General features: G+C 41.6%; 1 protein-coding gene across 4 annotated transcripts in view; it reads left to right on the forward strand.

The window, feature by feature from the left end:
• Positions 1-18,613, forward strand: part of TENM4 (teneurin transmembrane protein 4) — a 595,878-nt gene that overhangs the window by 505,195 nt on the left and 72,070 nt on the right. For all 4 annotated transcript variants that reach the window (XM_030971231.1, XM_030971250.1, XM_030971240.1 and 1 more), the window contains 2 exons: positions 6,766-6,885; positions 14,246-14,507. In XM_030971231.1, the coding sequence (XP_030827091.1) occupies positions 6,766-6,885; positions 14,246-14,507 (382 nt within the window). The remainder of the gene's footprint in view (positions 1-6,765; positions 6,886-14,245; positions 14,508-18,613) is intronic.

An 18,613-nucleotide genomic window follows, 5' to 3' on the forward strand; every position in this document is an offset into this window, starting at 1 on the left:
GGGCCTGGGTCTTTCAAGAATGGAGCCAATAGGGAATTCTTGTGAGAGCAATGATCATGGAGTTTCTAAGAGTGGTAGGAGGTCCTCAAAGGATATTACATTTTGTTACCAAGCTGTCATGCAATAAAGATACCTCCTTTTCCTTTTGGAGGAGCTACAACCAGCAGTCACTAATGCTGCTGAAAAAAGATGATGCTCAAGGAGATGTTAAAGAACCATCAGTTTATAAGTCTTCACAGAGCAGAATGGAGTCAGGTGCATACAGTGGGAAGCCTAAGGAACTGAACAACTGATCACTGAACCAAGTCCTTGCATGTATGCTAAAAATATCAGAGGAAGAACACTCACTGGGTTGATACTGTCAAGTTAGACCATATCTAAAGAGACAGCAAGAATAAAATCTGTGTCTAGAGATGATATTATAAATATTGATTAATAAGCACTTCTTTTTTGACTTCAAAAACCAACTTCATTAGCCACATCTATAAAAGTATCTCAGCATTATGTAGCTTTTCCCCCTATCCTTCAGACAATTTAAATAATGCGTTTTCACTGGAGCTTTTCATTCACTTGGCCTCGCTGTTTCTTTCATGGAATATCTAAATACATTAGAAGACTTCTTGCAAAAGGTTAACAGCTAAGGACCATGCCCACATAATCATCAGCATCTCCTGATCCTTCAGAGATGAGACCTTTTTAGTACCTTCACTGAGTAGGTTAAACGACCAGGGCAGGTGCAGTTTCTTGCTTCAACTTAGAATTGGCTTTCTTTTACTGATTCTGTTCAGAGCTCTTAAAAACTTTGCTCTTTGTCACCCATTCTCCTTCTCCAGGGTCCCTGTTCCATCAGTGGCTCACAAAGCAGAATGGCACGATCTGTTCCAAGCCATGTCTGTCAGTGCCACTTAGCAGTCCTCATCTGGGATATAGTCAAACATTAGTGCATTTAGTCCCTTTGTCACATTGACACCAGCATTCTGGTGCTCCCCTTAGTGCAAACTCCTCAGATGAGCCTAATCAGTTATTTAGAATCATAGAATATTTTTGGGTGAAAGGGACCTTCAAAGGCCGTCTAGCCCCTGCCATGAGTAGGGACATCTTCAACTGTATTGGGTTGCTCAGAGCCCCATTCAATTTGGCCTTGAATGTTTCCTGGGATGGGACAGCCACAGCCTCTCCACACAGCCTGTACCGGTGTTTTGCCATTCTTATCATAAACTGCTTCTTCCTTAAATCTAGTGTGAATCTACCCTCTTCTAGTTTAGAACCATTTTTCCATGTCCTATTGCATCAAGCCCTGCTAAATCTAGCAGGATTGTATCCCAGGTGCCCAACATGTGCCAAACCCTTTCAGAAACTCACTTATGCTGTCCATGATAGTGTGGGGTTCTTTCTGCATGACTCCTGTTCAAATTTAATTTCCTATATAAAAGTCTTTTTAATAAGGAGACCTTCAGGAGGATCATTTGCATTCTTTTTCCTTACCTTAATTCTTTAATTCAGATGGCAGCTAAAAGCAGTACATAGGTTTTGACTTTAAGCTTTTCTTACAACTAAACTGAACTAAAAAAGTCAGGTGGATTTACTTAGTTCAAGGAAAGACTGTCAGGAGGCTTTTCTCCACAGTTAAGAGGCGAGTGGGCAGGGCTGCTTTTGCAGACGGCTTTTGAGGGAAATACTGCCACAAGCAATGAACTTGAACGTCTCTATGTTCTGATCTTTCCTCTTCTTCTTTTGTCCTTCATCTGCCAGCTCAGGCATTTTCTGTGTGTCCGTGTGTTTGATCGTGATGCCCCTAGCTTTTACCTGGCATTCTAGCAAGTCCTCTGTCTGTCCTGGTACAAGATTGCCCTGAGGTTGTTTGACATTAGACAGGCGCATTCAACCCAAGATGTACGCGGTACATTTTGCTTTATCCTCTCTTACTCTCAAGCAAAAAGGCCACAGCCAAGGCTAAAGACAAGAGATTGTAGCACATCTGCACTTCTAGGCACTTATCAGACTGAGCAGATCACAGATGAATGCCATGAGAATGTAAAAATCCCTCTGCAAAGTGATTATCAGATTACTACAATTATTCTTCTTATGTCTCTGTAAGGAGATGATTCTTATTTTGCAGGTGCAGTAAAAAGACATAAACAGACCAGTTGACATGACTGGTGTCACACGGAAAGGCTGAAGAGATTATTTTTCATTAATAACATTCTTCCCAATGAATTATAACTTTCTGGATTTTTGTTCTATGGAGCTCTGTTGAAGTTTTATCCTGAGAAGAAGGGTAAATCCTATATATATGCATGTATATTTATATATAACAATAAAATATTAAAGTAGTAAGTTCAAAAAGACTTATAATGTCAAATTAAAATATTTGTTATTAATAAGTTGGCTGAGGATGGCTAAGCAGTCATGATAACCGTTTTCACGCATTGAAACCTTTAAACGAGAATGAGGTATGTGGGAAGTATTCTGAGGAGCAGCAAATTAATCAGAGTGAGATTTCCCATGTCACCTATCTTCAGTCAAGGAAAGAACATACATTTCTTGCAGCAAAAGTGGGATTTAGGATGCATGGACTTTTCTTCTTACAATGAAAGACGCTTAGCAGAAACAGTATTTTTTCCATTATTTCAAAATGCCAAGCACAATGGCACCAGAAAACATCTGTGACTAAAGTATGTTGGAAGGACCAGTGTCTAGGTTGTGAGACACTGGATCAGAGTTAGTATTAAAGACAAATCTTTAATGTGCTCCCATGAGGTAAAATAGCTTTTATGGAATTTACTTTTCTGGCTTCTGTTCTAAGGCTGGTTTGGTCTGCTTGAATTTTGTTGACAGTCTGTCAAATTTTATTTGTCTCTGAGCAATAGGAACGTAAAGGTATAAGAGTACCCCTGTCTGTTTTGCCACTGTGGCCCAGATCTTAGCAGAAAGACTTAATTTAATTTTCTTGGGAATAAAGGGTAACTTCACAAAGCAACAGTGTAAAATTGTCTGATACGCCATCTGGCCTTGTAAATAGCATTTTGACAATGTTTTGGTCTTTCAAGCAAGTTTTTACGAAAATAAAAAAATTAAAAGGAAAAGTCTAATTAAAGAAGAGGAAAAGTGGAGACTGCTTTTCCTTGTAAAACAAGAATCCATACAGTCTTATGTAACAGTAGTGAAGGAAATAAAACAAACAAAACCAAACCAAAAACCAGAGGCAATAGGTGGAATCTGTTAATAATTTATTGAAAAGATGAGACTCAGGCTACAAGAAATTGAATTTTGTTCAACTGCAGAAAACACTCTGAACTAGCAGGCCTGGACTGATGGAATAAATCTCTTCTATTAACATGAGAGATAATTTTATGTAAATGTATTTGGAGACCTTCTAGCAGAGCTGAGCATCTTAGCAGTACCACTTAACTTCTTTGCAGGGTAATTGCATTTAGACCAAGGTCAACTGAAGGAAATAGCTGACTAAATTAGCATTAACCAGGATCCTGGGGGGCTTGGGGCATTGTAGGCACTCAATTTTGTCTCCATAAGGGACATGTTGACACTAGAGATGCCAGCTGCTTCCAATGCACGGTGTTTTATTCAAGTGGGGCAAATTTCATCACCCAGGGAAGTAGAAGATTTGAGACTCATCAGAGACAGTCTGGGCTTGAGTTTTCCTCCAGTTTCCATCTCTATCTCTTTTAAATGGATTCAGATTCATGCATCTTGCTCCATCTTCTTTTTACTGCTGTGGGTTGGGAATGATGTCCCCTTAGTGGTAACATCTTTCCTTAAAGCATGGAAATAAAGCAATGGTTACAGTCATCAGGAGGGTGGGGATGCAGCTGGGTTTGCTGACAAGCTGCTTCTCTGAGAAGAGACAGCCTCCAAGTCCATGAGCACATAGGTGTGTTAGAAAAGTTGGATGAGTGCTGGGAAGCATCATCCGGGATAGGAACTGAGTCTACTTCCAAAGGTGAGGTGTTGAATGCATTTGCTACAGCAGCCAAGGTGAGAGGAAACTTGCTGTTTGCCCACCTTGTGCTTGTAGAAATAGTTGACAGTGATATGTAATGGAGCAGATGCTTGTGGATATAAAGCACATCCCCAGTTTACTGAGCCGAGGGTCTAGGCCAATCTGCTTGCACTGTTACTTAGAACTTTAAAACTGCCTGGACATGTGTTGTGTGTAGGGCAGCAGGAGAGACGTCTGCAACATGTATTTTTTTCTTTACTTGCTTTGACCTCTTAGAAGAAAAAAAAAAACAGGTGGAAGTGTTCTTCTTGGGTTCACAGAAATGTATGATCTTGTTCTTATTATTTTAAAACATTAAAACATTTGTAGTTGCAGCATTTACTTGAATATGTGGTACAGAACATCAGTTCTTTTGTATTCAGGTGTTAGTATTCATGAAAGAGTTTGCAGTGATTCCTTGTCTTCCATAAAATGTTCAGCTCATTTGGTGAGAAACTGAGAGAAGGAAGTTTCAAACCCACTCTCGTCTCTCTGAAGGATGGAAAAGAAGATGGGGCAGAGTGGAGCAGATCATGAAAAAAACTGGGAAAAGAGAGCCTAGATTCTGCTGTTGGCTCAGAGGTGTGCTCAGACACGTTCACTTTACGCAAAAATTGCACTGCAGGTGGTGACCTGTTGACTTCATTTGGGTTATTCCAAGCATTGACGTTTTTCCAAGCATATTCCATGTCATCTTGATTCTTTTTGAGTTATGCTCTACCTGTGTGTTAGAGAGTGATGTGCATAATACTGTACTAGATTATTGTTTTCCAGTTTTTATATATGGAAAGCTGAGTTAGAGCCCTCAATGGAAGAAGCAAAAGAAATATTAAGGATATTATTCCCCTCATTGGCCCTATCCCAGAATATGTTCAAGGCCAAGTTAGGTGGGGCTCTGAGTAAAGCAGTCTAGTGGAAGGCAGGCAGTTTGGAACTACATGATCTTTAATATCCCTTCTAGCCCAAACCATTGTAGGATTGTTGGATTATTAGCTCCAAACTTGGTCCAAGTCTTTTTCTACATGACTCCTAAGTCAGTGATGATACATCAGAGAAAACTCAGTGACATAAAAACAATTTCCAGTACCTAATTTTCTTTTGACCTATTCTAAAATTATATGTGAATATAGTTACATCTTAGATTGCAGACATATTTTGGCATCACTGCAGTAATTTTTAATAATATTGGTGCTCCCCATTTAGATCAGCAGGAATTTTTTAAGACTCCCTAGCAAATGGTCTGTTTGCTGTACTGTGGAATGTAAAAATTGTGCAGCCTTTATTAAATACAAGTTATACTTTATCTCCTTGCATTATACAATCTCCCATTTTGAGGTGGACTGTAAGAAAATAACTGGCTCTTTCCCCAGTGATCTGTGTTTATGAAATCATCTTTACAAAACATTGCAGAAATTGTCCTTTGCCTCAGTGAACCAGCAAAGCACCATTGCTCCACTGAAGTGCAGCTGGGATGATTTACTCTAGCTGAGATCTGGTTCTGCACCTGGAGAAACATTGGCTTTCAATCTCTGCTCTCCAGCAGGACAGCACTTAGAAAAATTATTCATTGGGTCACGTTAGCACACTGACACTACAATTTGCTGTTGCTGCTCAGAAAAATAGTTACCTTCAGCCAAAAATTGGGTTCAGACACTCTCACAGACATGTGATGTTTTGTCTTTATGGGAAGCTCCTAAGGTAGCAATGTAGTAATGACTTAGAAGTCTGGAAACAGACTCTGGAATGAGAACCAAGAAAATTTGTCTTTGGCTTTACTGCAGGTTTTCTGACTGACCTTGGACAACTGAAAATCATTCCATGTTTTATTTCCTCTCTCTGTAAAATACCAATCTGGCTGTATTAATCAGTGTTTGTAAAGGTCCTTGAAATCCTTAGATAAAAGAGCATATTACAGATCACAGAGTAGTTGGAATAGATGTAGCCTATAAAATGGTGCAATCTACCAAAAACTTGGGAAGAAAAAGAGGGGAAGAAAAAGCCCATCCTATTAGTGTGCTCAGCTCCCCAGGCAGATTGTAAGGAAGCTTTCTGAACCCAGCAATTTTTCTGTCATGGTTTTCCCAAATGGGAAAGAAATGAGCTGCCAAGCCTTGGTCAGGATCCTCTGGAGCTTTTGTGCCTTAAATATGTCCATGTACTGCATGGTAATTTTCAGCTTTCTTTGATTTTAAAATACACCTTGCTTTTAATTAGGGCAATGCTGTTAAGACACTACTGGCTGTTAGGAAAAGTTTCATCACTCAGAGGGTGGTTGGGCACTGGAAGAGGCTCCTGATGGAGTGTCATGGCACCAAGCCTGCCAGAGTTGCAGATGTGTTTGGGCAACACTTTCAGGAATGTGATATGATTTGAGGGCTGTTCTGTGCAGGGCCAGGAGCTGGGCTCAGTGATCCTTGTGAGTCCCTTCTATCTCAGGAGATTCTGTGATTCTGTGAAATTCCAGTGTGATGTTGTGAATCCTACAGAAGATTATAATTAAGTATATGCTGCAGCAGTTGCTGTTATATAGTAGGGTAATTGTAATATAGTAGGGTAATTGAGTATCCAAGGTTTTTACACAATGCCTGAGAAAGCCTTCAAGGGCAGCATCCCACCATCAAAACACACAGCATGGCCTCCATCTTTAGCGGTTATAAAGGCCTTGGCTTTCTGATCCATTGAAATTCCCAGCCACATCAACAGAGGAAGAAACTGCATTTGTCAAAAAGACTTACTATTTCTTATCGTTTTTCTGTTTCTTGCAGACATGCATGTGTGATTCGAGGCCAGGTGATGACAGCAGATGGGACCCCTTTAGTTGGAGTGAACATCAGCTTTGTCAACAATCCTCAGTTTGGATACACAATCAGCAGACAAGATGGCAGGTAGGACGTCTGTATGGGATTTACAGTGTTCAGGCAGCAGTAAAAGCATTATTGACGTGACCACTAAAGAGAAACTCTTTCCAAGAGCACGTTTATTATTCCTTTCTTTCGAAGATGCTGGTGCATTAATGTTGGTTGTTTGGGGGCTGCATCTGGCTGGTGACTGATCCCCAGTGCTGTTCCTTACTCTTCAATCCCAGGGCCAGTCTTGTTCAATGTATTTATCAGTGGCCTGGATGCAGCAGTTGAATGCACCATTAGCAAGATGCTGATGGTACCAAACTGGGTCTTGATGCTCCTGAGGGGCAAGAGACCTTGCAGAGGGATCTAGATACGTTGGAGCATTGGGCTGTGATGAATGGGATGAATTTTAAAAAGTCAAAACGCTGGATTTTCTGCACCTGTAACAAGGTAACACCAGGCACAAGTATAAACTGGAGAGGAGATGCTGGAGAACAGCCCTGCAGACAGGGATCTGGGGGTGCTGGCCAGCAGCAGCTGAATAGAAGCTGTTAGAGCAGTGTGTCTTGCAGCCAAGAGGGCAAACCCCATCCTGTGGTGTATCAAACACAGCATGACCAGCCTGTCAAAAAGGTGGTTGTCCTGCTGTATCCAGTGTTGGTGCAGCCTCGCCCAGAACACTGCGTGCAGTTCTGGGCCCCACAGTTTAAGAAAAGTGTTCAGGTCCCTTAATGTGTACAGAGGAGGGCAATAAAGTGGTGACAAGACTGGAAGGAATATCCTGTGAGCAGCATCTGAGGACTTCGAGTTTCTCTACACTTGAAGGGTGTCCTCATTACTTCCTACAGCTTCCTAAGGAGTGGGTGTGGAGAGGGAAGTACTGAGGTCACCTCCTTGGTATCCACTGATAGGACTCATGGGAATGGTTCAAAACCAGGAGAGATTTAGACTGGACATGAAGAAACATTTCTTAACTGAGAGGGCGCTTAAACACTGAAACAGGCTTCCAGTTAAGCAAACTTCCCTGTCCAACTATCCAGAAGCCCCTCTGGCAGTCACACTCACACCACCTGAGCTGGGACAGGGGTCCCTTCACAGCCACACCCCACACTCACACAGTCACACCAGGGTTCCTCACCCACTAGACCTCAGGTTTCCCATAGCAGTGTCTCATGTCCAGATCCCTAAAACCATTTAATCTTGGTACAATAACTAAATAACAAAAGAGCCCAAGCTGCTGCCTGCAAGGAGGGACCCTGGACAAAGGAAACCCTAGACTTTTATCCCCTCCCAGTCTAAGCCTGGGAAAGTCTGGAGTTGTCAGCTCCTGTCATCTCTCCATATGGCTACTTGGCAGTTCCCTGCCTCTTGCTTCGGACATTGCCTTGGCCTCCTGCTCCCCAAGGAACTCAGCTTCAGCTCACACTAGTTGCACACCAGGCTACCAGCACCAAGTGTAACCTCAGCATTCCTAGAGGCATTCAATGCCCTAAGCCTGTCAGTGTTTAAGAAGCATTTGGGCAATGCCCCTTAATAACGTGGTTTAATTTTATCAGTCCTGAACTCGTAAGGCAGCTCGACTTGATGATCCTTGTACTTCCCTAACAAATGAATAGCCTCTCCTCTCCTCTCCTCTCCTCTCCTCTCCTCTCCTCTCCTCTCCTCTCCTCTCCTCTCCTCTCCTCTCCTCTCCTCTCCTCTCCTCTCCTCTCCTCTCCTCTCCTCTCCTCTCTTCTCCCTTCTCCCTTCCCCTTCCCCTTCCCTTCCCTTCCCTTCCCTTCCCTTCCCTTCCCTTCCCTTCCCTTCCCTTCCCTTCCCTTCCCTTCCCTTCCCTTCCCTTATTATTTATGATTATTAATTTAGTGATATCACCTAGAATCTTTAGCCAGCAATTTGGTAATGCAGTGGCCATGCATATAAAAAGATGTCTCCTGCTCCCAGCAGATCTATTCTTGCTAATTTGTGTTGAAATTATTAGGAAGAAGTTATTAGGATTATAGTTGTGTTAGAGGCAGAATCTGAGCAATCATGCTCAACAAAAACAAAAGCAGTGCAAATTGGGAATGTCTTTCATCTTATCTTTTGTTTGTCAGTGCTAATTGGCTCCCTTTCTTTTAAGAACAAAAACGTAACAGAAGGGCTTCCAGCTGCATACGCTCTACATATTGACTACTAACCACTAGCACTTGGGAGAGCATTTATGGGTTTTAGCACCTCTCTAATCCACAACTTCCATTTGAGTTGGCCAGAGAAACAGATAGAATTGTAATGAAAAAGAAGAACGTGTGCTAGCAATGTGTGCTTGATGCTGTCCGGTTCACACTCAGGGATGTTTGCACCTCCTGTAACACTGGTGGGGACTGGGAGGCTTTCCAAGTGATGCTCCAACCCTTCAATGATATGACAATAAAATGCAGATGATAAAGAGACATTCCAGGAAAAGGACACCGCTGGAGCTGGTGTCTTCTTATTGCCACTAGCTTAGGCATTACTGCAAAAAAGAGAAAATTTGAACATTTGTGCTTAAGGGTATCTCTGGCAACCTTACTGAATCTACTTTGTGGGAAAGTGGGATCCCAACCACACTCTCATGATCAGCTTGCTGTGTATGGATCAGCACAAAATCTGTATCCAGTAGAACACATAAATATGACTAAAAGACTGCTGGACAACAATGCCTGTCATAACCTTTTGTTCTGTCTGTCTGTTTCCTTGTGTGTGTACAACACCCAACTGCTGTATGTAATCATTAATTTAGACTACAAATGCTTTGAGGAAAGAAACCATCTCTTTGCATTGCAGTTGTGCTGTACCTAGCACAGAGGGGCCCTATTGTAAACTGGACCTCTAGCCAGCAAACATGAAAGCTAAAGGGACAGAGCATGGAGGTGACTGCTGCTATCCAGGCTCCAGACCTTTGTAATATTCAAGCAACTATTTCTTTCTGATTCTTGGGTGGTGAGAGGTAAAACCCCCTGCTTCTACTGGCAGTTCAAGCTAGGGATGCTCCTTCCATGCTATGTCCTTCCCAAGGTCCAGCTGAGCAGGGGCACAGGGCAGAAAGCAATGCAGCCAGAGCATCAATATGCTCCACCAGACTTCGGTGGACTCCTGGTTCCTTGGAGTAGCTGCCAGCCTCCAGAAGCTAAATTAGTTTCAAGGAGCTCAGGGCTGCAGTTTGCTGACTCAGCCCCCAGCAGAGACTCAGCTCTAAGTGATAAAAATGAAAGAGATCAGCTGTCTCAGAGCAAGGAATCTGTGACCAAGTGGGATTCATCCTAAAGCTGTGATTTCTGTAGGCAGCTGGTGGGGATCAGTGTACCCCCTGACTCTGTGGTGTCAGCTCTTCTGATTTCACTTTCTTCACCTTCCTCTCAAGTCAATCTGCTTCTACAGAAACCTGGTGCACAAACATCAAACAAATTGTCCAGTTGCAGTGCTGAGCCTCCAGAATAATGAATATACCTCCCAACTTGGCTAAGGATTACATGCAGGTTACATGAGCAGGCACATCAGTGCATCTGTGTACTCTGTAGGTACTCTATGGACAAAAACCACTTGTTCATAGATGGACAAGTTAAAGAACACCAAAATCCATAGAACCCAATGGTTTGGGCTGGAAGCAACCTTAAAGATCATCTGGTTCCAACTCCCTTGCCATGAGCAGGGACAATTCCCACTAGACCAGGTCACTCAAAGTCCTTGAAATCCATCTTTGAGTCCAGTGACTTCTCAGTGGTCTGTAAATTACCTTGAACTATATAAGACCATTCAAGCTAAAATTTGTCAGGGCAGAAAATGTTGTCAGACATCCTAATTTCTAATCCCAGCCTCTGATTTAGTGGGTACCATTAGATGCATCTCTTGACTTTCCCAGTCCAATGAACCAGCCAGTGATAGAGAGTTAATATTTACTTGTGTTCCTTGCTGATTTTTATAGTATTTATTTAATGCTATTTGTAAAGCACTTTCAAAATCATGTAACGAATTCATGCTGTTCCAGTTTCTATTATCTTTTCTATGGGTTTGAGTATTTTTTTTAATAGAGCATGTCTCATCAGCTTTTGTACAGCAAAGTTTTCATGCGATTGAGTCAAGTTTGTTTTAAGAAATTGATGCTCTTAGACAAGAAGCAGGTTCTCTTGAACTACAGTAGCAGGCTGCATGCAGTCCAGAGCATTCCCAGTCATAGAGGGTCATGCCTCCCATCTTTAGTGTCATTCTGGTTTGCAGAATAAATGGGAGCACACATGCAAGCAGTTACCTTGTTCTGGGGGTCATGAGATAACTGCATAAAACTCAGCAGGTTTATTATTTGGCATATTCACAATAGGAATATATATTCTTGAAAATGTGCACTGAGTTGCCTTAAATTGATTTAGTAAATCAGTTTACTGATAGCAAGGAAATAACTGGGGTTTTAAAGTAAGGGAATTTAAAGATACAATTGCATCAGTTTAGCTAGATTGGTTCCTAAGCTGATTTTGTTGCTCCAGGTTTGGGGGTTTTGGGGTTTCTTTTTGGCATGATAAAGTCTCCAAATGAGTAAGTAAAATTTCAGTTTTAGAATTACAGTGAGATAAATTTTTCACCTCTGTAAGGGGACTCACTTTATTCCAGGTCTCTCCTATAACATTGCTCAGATACAGCCTGAAATAGTGAAACTCTGGTCCTGTTTAAGTCACATTACTTAGACTGAGCAAAACTCCTATAACTTCAAGGCTTGCATGTGTTTTTAGCCTAATTACTGCACCAGAGACGTTGTTTATATAACAGGGCATGAATATAAAGTGACAACTCTCAAACTACTCTGTTGCATGCATTTCTGTGTAAAGCAAAGTTAACAGACAGTTCAAAGTATCAGTACTGGTTTATAAATCACATTTTTAAATAAAGTTTTAAATTTGATTAAAGTGGTAGTTTAAAGAGGCTGCAGGTCCTCAGTATCCCTGGGTTGTAGGAGCACAGTAAAGCAGCAAGAAAGTCTCCAGACCTTTTCCATATTGCATTCAGCAGCCTTTGCATAGCTTTTTCAGAAATACCAAAAACAATGAGCTTTCAGAGAAGAGAGATGAGAAAGGGTTACCCTTTCCTGTGGGGTTTTTATTTTTTGAGCTGCTTTGGATAAATAGATAATCTCATCCTTCAGCTTGTCTCTCCAGAGTCTTTAAAGAAAAACAACAAAACAACTGTACAACAAGTATGATTTTTATGGAGTGGTAAAAAATACATCAGAGATGAGCAGCAAAAACAGAAATAAAATTATCTCATTCCTTCAATCTCAGGAGAGTTTTCTTTTTGTTAAATTGAATTTCACTGAGGGAAACTGGGAGGTGTTTTCAGTTTGTTTTTTTCTGCTTGATTTTGGGTTTACCTTTTGTTTAGTTCATCAAGGTAATTTGAAAGCTGCACCCTGGGACTCTGGGAAAACCAGCTTGTGAACGACACCACTTGCTAAAAAATACTGCTTGGTTCTGTTTTCACAGCTGCTGGAGCCTGACATGGAGGTGGTGCTTTCCTTTCTGCATCCTGTTTTGGGGATGCAGGAGAGGCCAAGACATTTCCCCCCAGCAGATTCCATCTCTGGTCCAGGCTCAGTGAAGCCAAAGGGATGAAATAGAGGTGTTTGCAAATAAGACCTCTTCCAACTTGCCTAAAAACTTGTTGAGAATCATTTATAATGTTTATTTCCTCCCTCCTGTTGGCCTATTCAGTGCCTGGATCCATGCAGAGCAAGCATCTCCCTCCCAGCTGAAGGAGTTGCCAAATGCTAATTGACTGTTAGAAACATTCACATCAGGGTACAAATGTTGTGCAGCTTTGCTGGCAGGAACCAGCAGGTTACTCCTGAGGCTGCAGCAAGCCAAGCTCCATAGGTCTGGGAACATGATGCCCCAACTCAAGTGGTAGAATAAATATAGCTTTGGCTTTTTGAAGTGCTTTCCACTTCCTCTCGTGGACTCAATTCAACATTCTTTAGTGAATAACCTTTTCATAATTCTATTTCCTAAATGGCACCTCAGTCCATAAACCATGAAATAAAAAAGGTTCCCCCAAAAAATTGCTTGACAAAGACTTTTTTTAGAAATAGTTCATGCCTGTTGTGGCTCCTCTGGGATTTTTGCATCCAGTCTGAAAGCCTCACAATTAATTTTAAAAAATAATTTTTAGATAGTTTTTTCACCTTCTTTCTTACCATATATTTACAAGGTGCATCAAGTCTGGCTTTGCGAAGTCAAGAGTGTTTCAGATCCCAATTCTCATGCAGAGAAGCACTTAAGCTCGTAGCTCTTTAAGCACATGAGCAGCTCTGCTGAAACCAGTGAACCTGATCACATGCACAAACTCTCAGTGAAAGTGTCATAGAGCAGTACCAAGCATGAAAGTGAGAAGCAGGGATGAGAAAAATTTCTTCGCCTGAAGCACATGTTTGGCATTGCAACCGAAGAGACAGTGAGAAAAACACAAAGGACAAAAACAAGAGATTGTCAGTTTCTGTTGAAATCCTTTCCTTTCTTACTTAACACCTCTTTTTTTGGGTCTATGCATAGTGGATATATCCCTGTGGTACTTGATAAAATCTCCATCTGTGACAAGATGTGAAGTTAAAATACAAAACTAAGAAAACCACCAGAACCTTATCCCAACATCTTTACATCCAGAGGATGAACATTTTCCTAATCAAGGTAACATTCTTTCACACAGCTCTGGAGGGCTTTCTGTTATCCAACACTAACACAGGCAGATAAGCCACTTGGCAGGAGATAGCTCAGGGTGAAGTCAGAGACCACAGGCAGTGATTCATCTGCACTGCTTTAAATGTTTAAGAGTCAAAAAAGATGATGTCCAGAGTGCTGTGGCACACAGACACCCTGCACTGTAGGTATTTCTAGTAGACTAGATTCAGTCCATGACTGTGCTCTCCATGTTCCCTGGGTTGCATTAGGCATTAGTCAAGTTAGCAGAGATGCCAAGACAATTCATATGGGGATGTGTCAGAGAAATCTCTTTCCAAATAGTTAATTTCATCACGTGAATTGATCCAATCTATGCATTTGTTTGGATAATCACTACTTTAAAAAAAAAAAATAAAAAAGAAAATTAGTATATATGGCCAAAATAAGTTGGAGCTAGAAAAGCACCAACAAAGATAAACATGTTTCAAAAAAGGGATAGGTATGATTTCAATATACATGAGGACAAAGAAGCTGAGCCTGGACTCCTGCCTCCAACACTTGCTGTTATTCAGGTAAACTCTATTTGCACTGCGGATTTTAGGTTCATAAAATGAGACTGATGACATTTCTTGTAGTTATTTTTCTGGGGTCCTTGCTAGGCAGTTGAAACAAACAGATGGGGTAGTGCTTGCACTAATTTTGTATTCCATCTCTTAAAACAGCTTTGATCTTGTTACCATTGGTGGAATCTCCATTATCCTGCACTTTGAGCGGGCTCCCTTCATCACCCAGGAGCACACGCTGTGGCTGCCGTGGGATCGCTTCTTTGTGATGGAAACCATCGTCATGAGGCACGAAGAGAACGAGATCCCAAGCTGTGACCTCAGTAACTTCGCCCGGCCCAACCCTGTGGTCTCTCCTTCTCCGCTCACTGCTTTTGCGACTTCCTGCTCAGAGAAAGGTCCTATTGTTCCTGAAATCCAGGTATGAACCGTGTGAGCTGAGAAACAATAAGTCATAAAATCATAGAATGGTTTGGGTTGGAAGGGACCTTAAAGATCCTGTAGTTCCAGACCCCCTGCCTTAGGCAGGGACACCGTCCATTAGACCAGGTTGATCAGAGCCCCATCCAACCTGGCACTGAATTGGGATTGGGGCATCCACAATTTCTCTGGGCAGCCTCTGACAGTGCCTCCTCATCCCCACCTTCTTTCTGTGCTTCTTTTGACAGCTTTGAGCAAGACAAATGTGACTGTTCCCCTGCTTGCCTAACAATAACCACTCCCCATCTGTTACCCCGTTTTTCAGACATGTGGCAGGAGCACTCACTCCCAGGCACTCGCTTTACCAGATTTCTTTTCCCCTATCCCTGAGAGATGGAGGCAAAGCACTTGTGGCTGACAACACGTGAGCTGGGACCCTTGTGTGACCAATAACAAGCCCTTGGTCAGCCATTTGGCATTCAGCATTTGGCATTTGCCCAGCACCAGGCTGATGCCCTTCTGGCTGATGCTCTAATGCCTGTCTTCTGTTCAGGAGCAAATTCCACCCACTGGGCACTATAACCCTTGGTGGTGGAGTGTTGGAGTAAACTTTCTCATGATTGGAAGTCACACCCCCCCACTCTACTCAACTGCTGAGACATGCAGTCAGCCAGCAGGTGGGTGAGAAGGGGCCAGCCTGCAGAGCACCTCAGTTTTATTGCATTTCATGACATTTGGAATAGATGAGCAAAGTGAGAGGGTTACCTTTAATTTCTCATCCCCATTTTCCTTTTTTATGAGGAAGTATGAGTCAGATAAAGAACCTTAACAATCTGCTGTGGCTTCAAAGTATTTTGTCAAATAGAAAGTTGTGTTTCAAACTGACTAGTCCAAGGAACTAAATTATCAATTTTCCTTAAAAACATTAATTCCATTGAAACACATGGATGTAGCAGCATTCAACCTTTGCTACATTGGACATGCTGTTCTCTGGATTTTATATGCCATCATTCAGCATGTCCTGAGCACTGCTTTTAGTGACAATAATCTGCCAAGGAGGAAATAATAACAAGTGTAGAGACAAACTCTGTGCTTCAAGCGTGACTCCACTGGGGTTGTAGTACCATTAAGGAGGAAAGAAGTAACTTTATACCTTCTAATTTTAATAAACCAGGTGCTAAACCCAGCAACAAATAAAGCTAGTGGTCTCTTTACCTTTTTCTCTGGACCAAGTCTTATGATCCTTTCTCACACTAATTTACAATTATGGTCCCCATGTTTGTCCCAGCATAATTACTAATTAAGTCCTATATCTTGTAAAGTCCATCATATTATAAATTCTTGGTTCAGAATCTTGGTTTCCACATCTTTTTTATGAAATAAACAATCATGAAAGGTCAGTGCTTCCTGGGAAAAAGCAAATATCTGATACAGTACAACTATGATCATAACCTCAGTCATTATTTGGTACCACAAACCTTCCAGTAGACCAGGCTGCTCAGAGCCCCATCCAACATGATTTTGAATGTTTTCAGTGTTGGGGCATCTGCCATCTCTCTGGGCAACCTGTGTCAATGTTTTACCACCCTCATCAAAGATATTTGGTGCCATTTGAAATGTCCCGATGGTATCCTGCTTGACCTTCAACTGCTAATCCAGAATGATCCCCCTATCAGTGTCCTGCATTATATCCTCTGGATATCCTTGTGAATGGCAGATCACTTGGACATCCCAAGTCCCACTAGACACTTGTAGTTATGGAATCTAATACATAAGAAAGATTAATTTTGAGATTGTAAGGAGTTCACATGCAGTTGTCTGGATATGTGCCATATATCTGAGCTCCCATTTAAGTGGACAGAAATCTAACCTGTACATCAGTGGAGCCTACACATCACTTAAACTGACCACCCTGAAGCTTTCTGGTTCTCACTGATGGTATCAGTTTGATTCCACTGACTGAATTAATGTGTTTACATCACGTTGTTTATGTGATGTAAACATCACATAAGTCGACATCTGGATTTAGATGCCTTAAACTGGAATTGAATCCCACTCTTAAGTTTACAAGGCAACACCAACCTTCTAAAGAGTCTGTCTGTATCTGCTGTTATCTGTAGGCAAGACCTAAAAGAGCAGTTCAGAGCAGACACCTAACTTAGGTTCTTAAATTGACATAAGATGAATCCCATACATGACGAACACAGTGCTTTTCCTGTGGGCCATATGTCTGAGCTAAAACCTGTAAATCAATATTCCACCTCAAATATTGACAGCTGAAGGTTAGCAGAGTTTGTGGTGCAGGAGTTTACAAGAGAATCTGATTTGTGGCAGAGTCCTGACTGTACTGCAGTTCAGAAATGGACTACTTTTCATTTCTGTACTGGATGTACATACAATAAAAAATAACCTAGCTGTCCATTCCTGCAGCTGAATTTTGTAATATGCAGTTCTCAGTAGGGAAATGTTAAATATAAAAGGTGTAAGCACATAGCTGGGAGGAGGTGACAAGCAGATAGCAGGGCTGGGAAAGAGGTTTTGACAAGAGGGTAGATAAGAACCCCATGAGCTCCAACAAATAAATGCAGAAATAAATGCAATGCTCTTTACCTGGATGCATTCAAAAAACCTAGTAGTACATTTTTAATATTTGATTCAGGTGCCTATAGACAGATTTGGGGCCATTCAGAATGCCCTGAAGTGCCCCTTCAGGCTTCAAGCTGTAGCTTCAGAAAGGTGGAGATGTCAGAAAGGTCCATGTCAGAATTGTCATGCCCTTGCAGAAGTTTTGGATACCATAGAGTGTTTCAAAAGCACTGATGTCTATGTTAAGGCCCCTGAATCAGACTCAAAATGGTTTTCCTTTTTAAAATTTTCTCTGAGCATCTTACAAAAAAAAAAAAAGACATTGACTGTTCCTTGCCTGTCTGCTGGCAGAGTGAAGAGTAGCTGTAAGAGACATGTGTAACCCAGCACACAGAAACAAGATTTCCTACCTTGTCTCATGCGAAGAGTAGAAAAATTGCTACTAAGACAAGAACAGATTCTCACCACAGAGAAAGAGAACATGACAGTGAAAATTGCGACCCTGTGTAAATCCCCAGTAAGCCTGAAGAATCTGCTCTTCTGCCTGCCCAGCCTTGTGGCTGGATCTCTTTAAAAGAGCAGATTATATTGTTAGTCCGGGATAAACCCTAAGAGTCTTTCACAAGGCCTGCAGTCACAGCATATGAATGTGTCTGGGCCAAACAGCGATTATCAAATAGAATAAGGGCACAATCTAGCTCTTATTACTTGTAGCACATTCAGATTATTTTAAAGCTTGTTTTCCCCCTCTTCTCCCACTGATATTCTACTGAATTATACACCCCCTACCAGTGCCATGTTTTGTCGCTAGTTTGTCACAACTTACAAACTGCAAATACATTTTAAATCACCTGAATTACTATTTGAACCCTCTCTTCAAGCAGACACCTTTCAACACAGCCCCTTTCAACAGCAGCAGTGCTGCTCAGTGTCTTGGCAGTGTTGGGCTGACCTTTTCTTTGGAATGGTGGACAGCAGAGATAGATCACGACAGAGAGAAATAATTACTTATGGCAAGAATCTGAAGCAGACTTTCTAAATAGTATCTCCATGACAATTATTTTTGCCTGTTTTTATCCTAATGGGGTTACTACATATGAAGACAGATTTGATACAAGGGACCACCTTTACTGCAGTTTGGCTGAGCTCATCTCTGGTTGAGCCTGGTCCCCATCCAGCTTGTTGATGATCTCATAAAATATATTTTTAAAATCCTGGGTTTTCCCAATTCTGTCATATTTCAGCCTCCTAAGCACTGAGATATGTAAATTAAAAAGACTGCATTAGAGAAGGTAAATATTCATGAGCACAGTGGAATGGGGCTTTAACTGCTGGATGTGTCTGTTTTCAAGTGCTGCAACAATCCAAGCCTTTTAGTTATCACTTTAAAAAGTGTTGGGCTTTGGATAACATCTCAGAAGAGGTGTTTTCAGGGGGCAGATTACGAGATTTGTCATTTTTGATAACACTAACCAGAAAACCTGTAAGAGTTGAGCAACTCACTATGCCAGGGGAGTTTGC

The sequence above is a fragment of the Camarhynchus parvulus genome, chromosome 1 (genome assembly GCF_901933205.1).
Source record: "Camarhynchus parvulus chromosome 1, STF_HiC, whole genome shotgun sequence".
Lineage (NCBI taxonomy): Eukaryota > Metazoa > Chordata > Aves > Passeriformes > Thraupidae > Camarhynchus > Camarhynchus parvulus.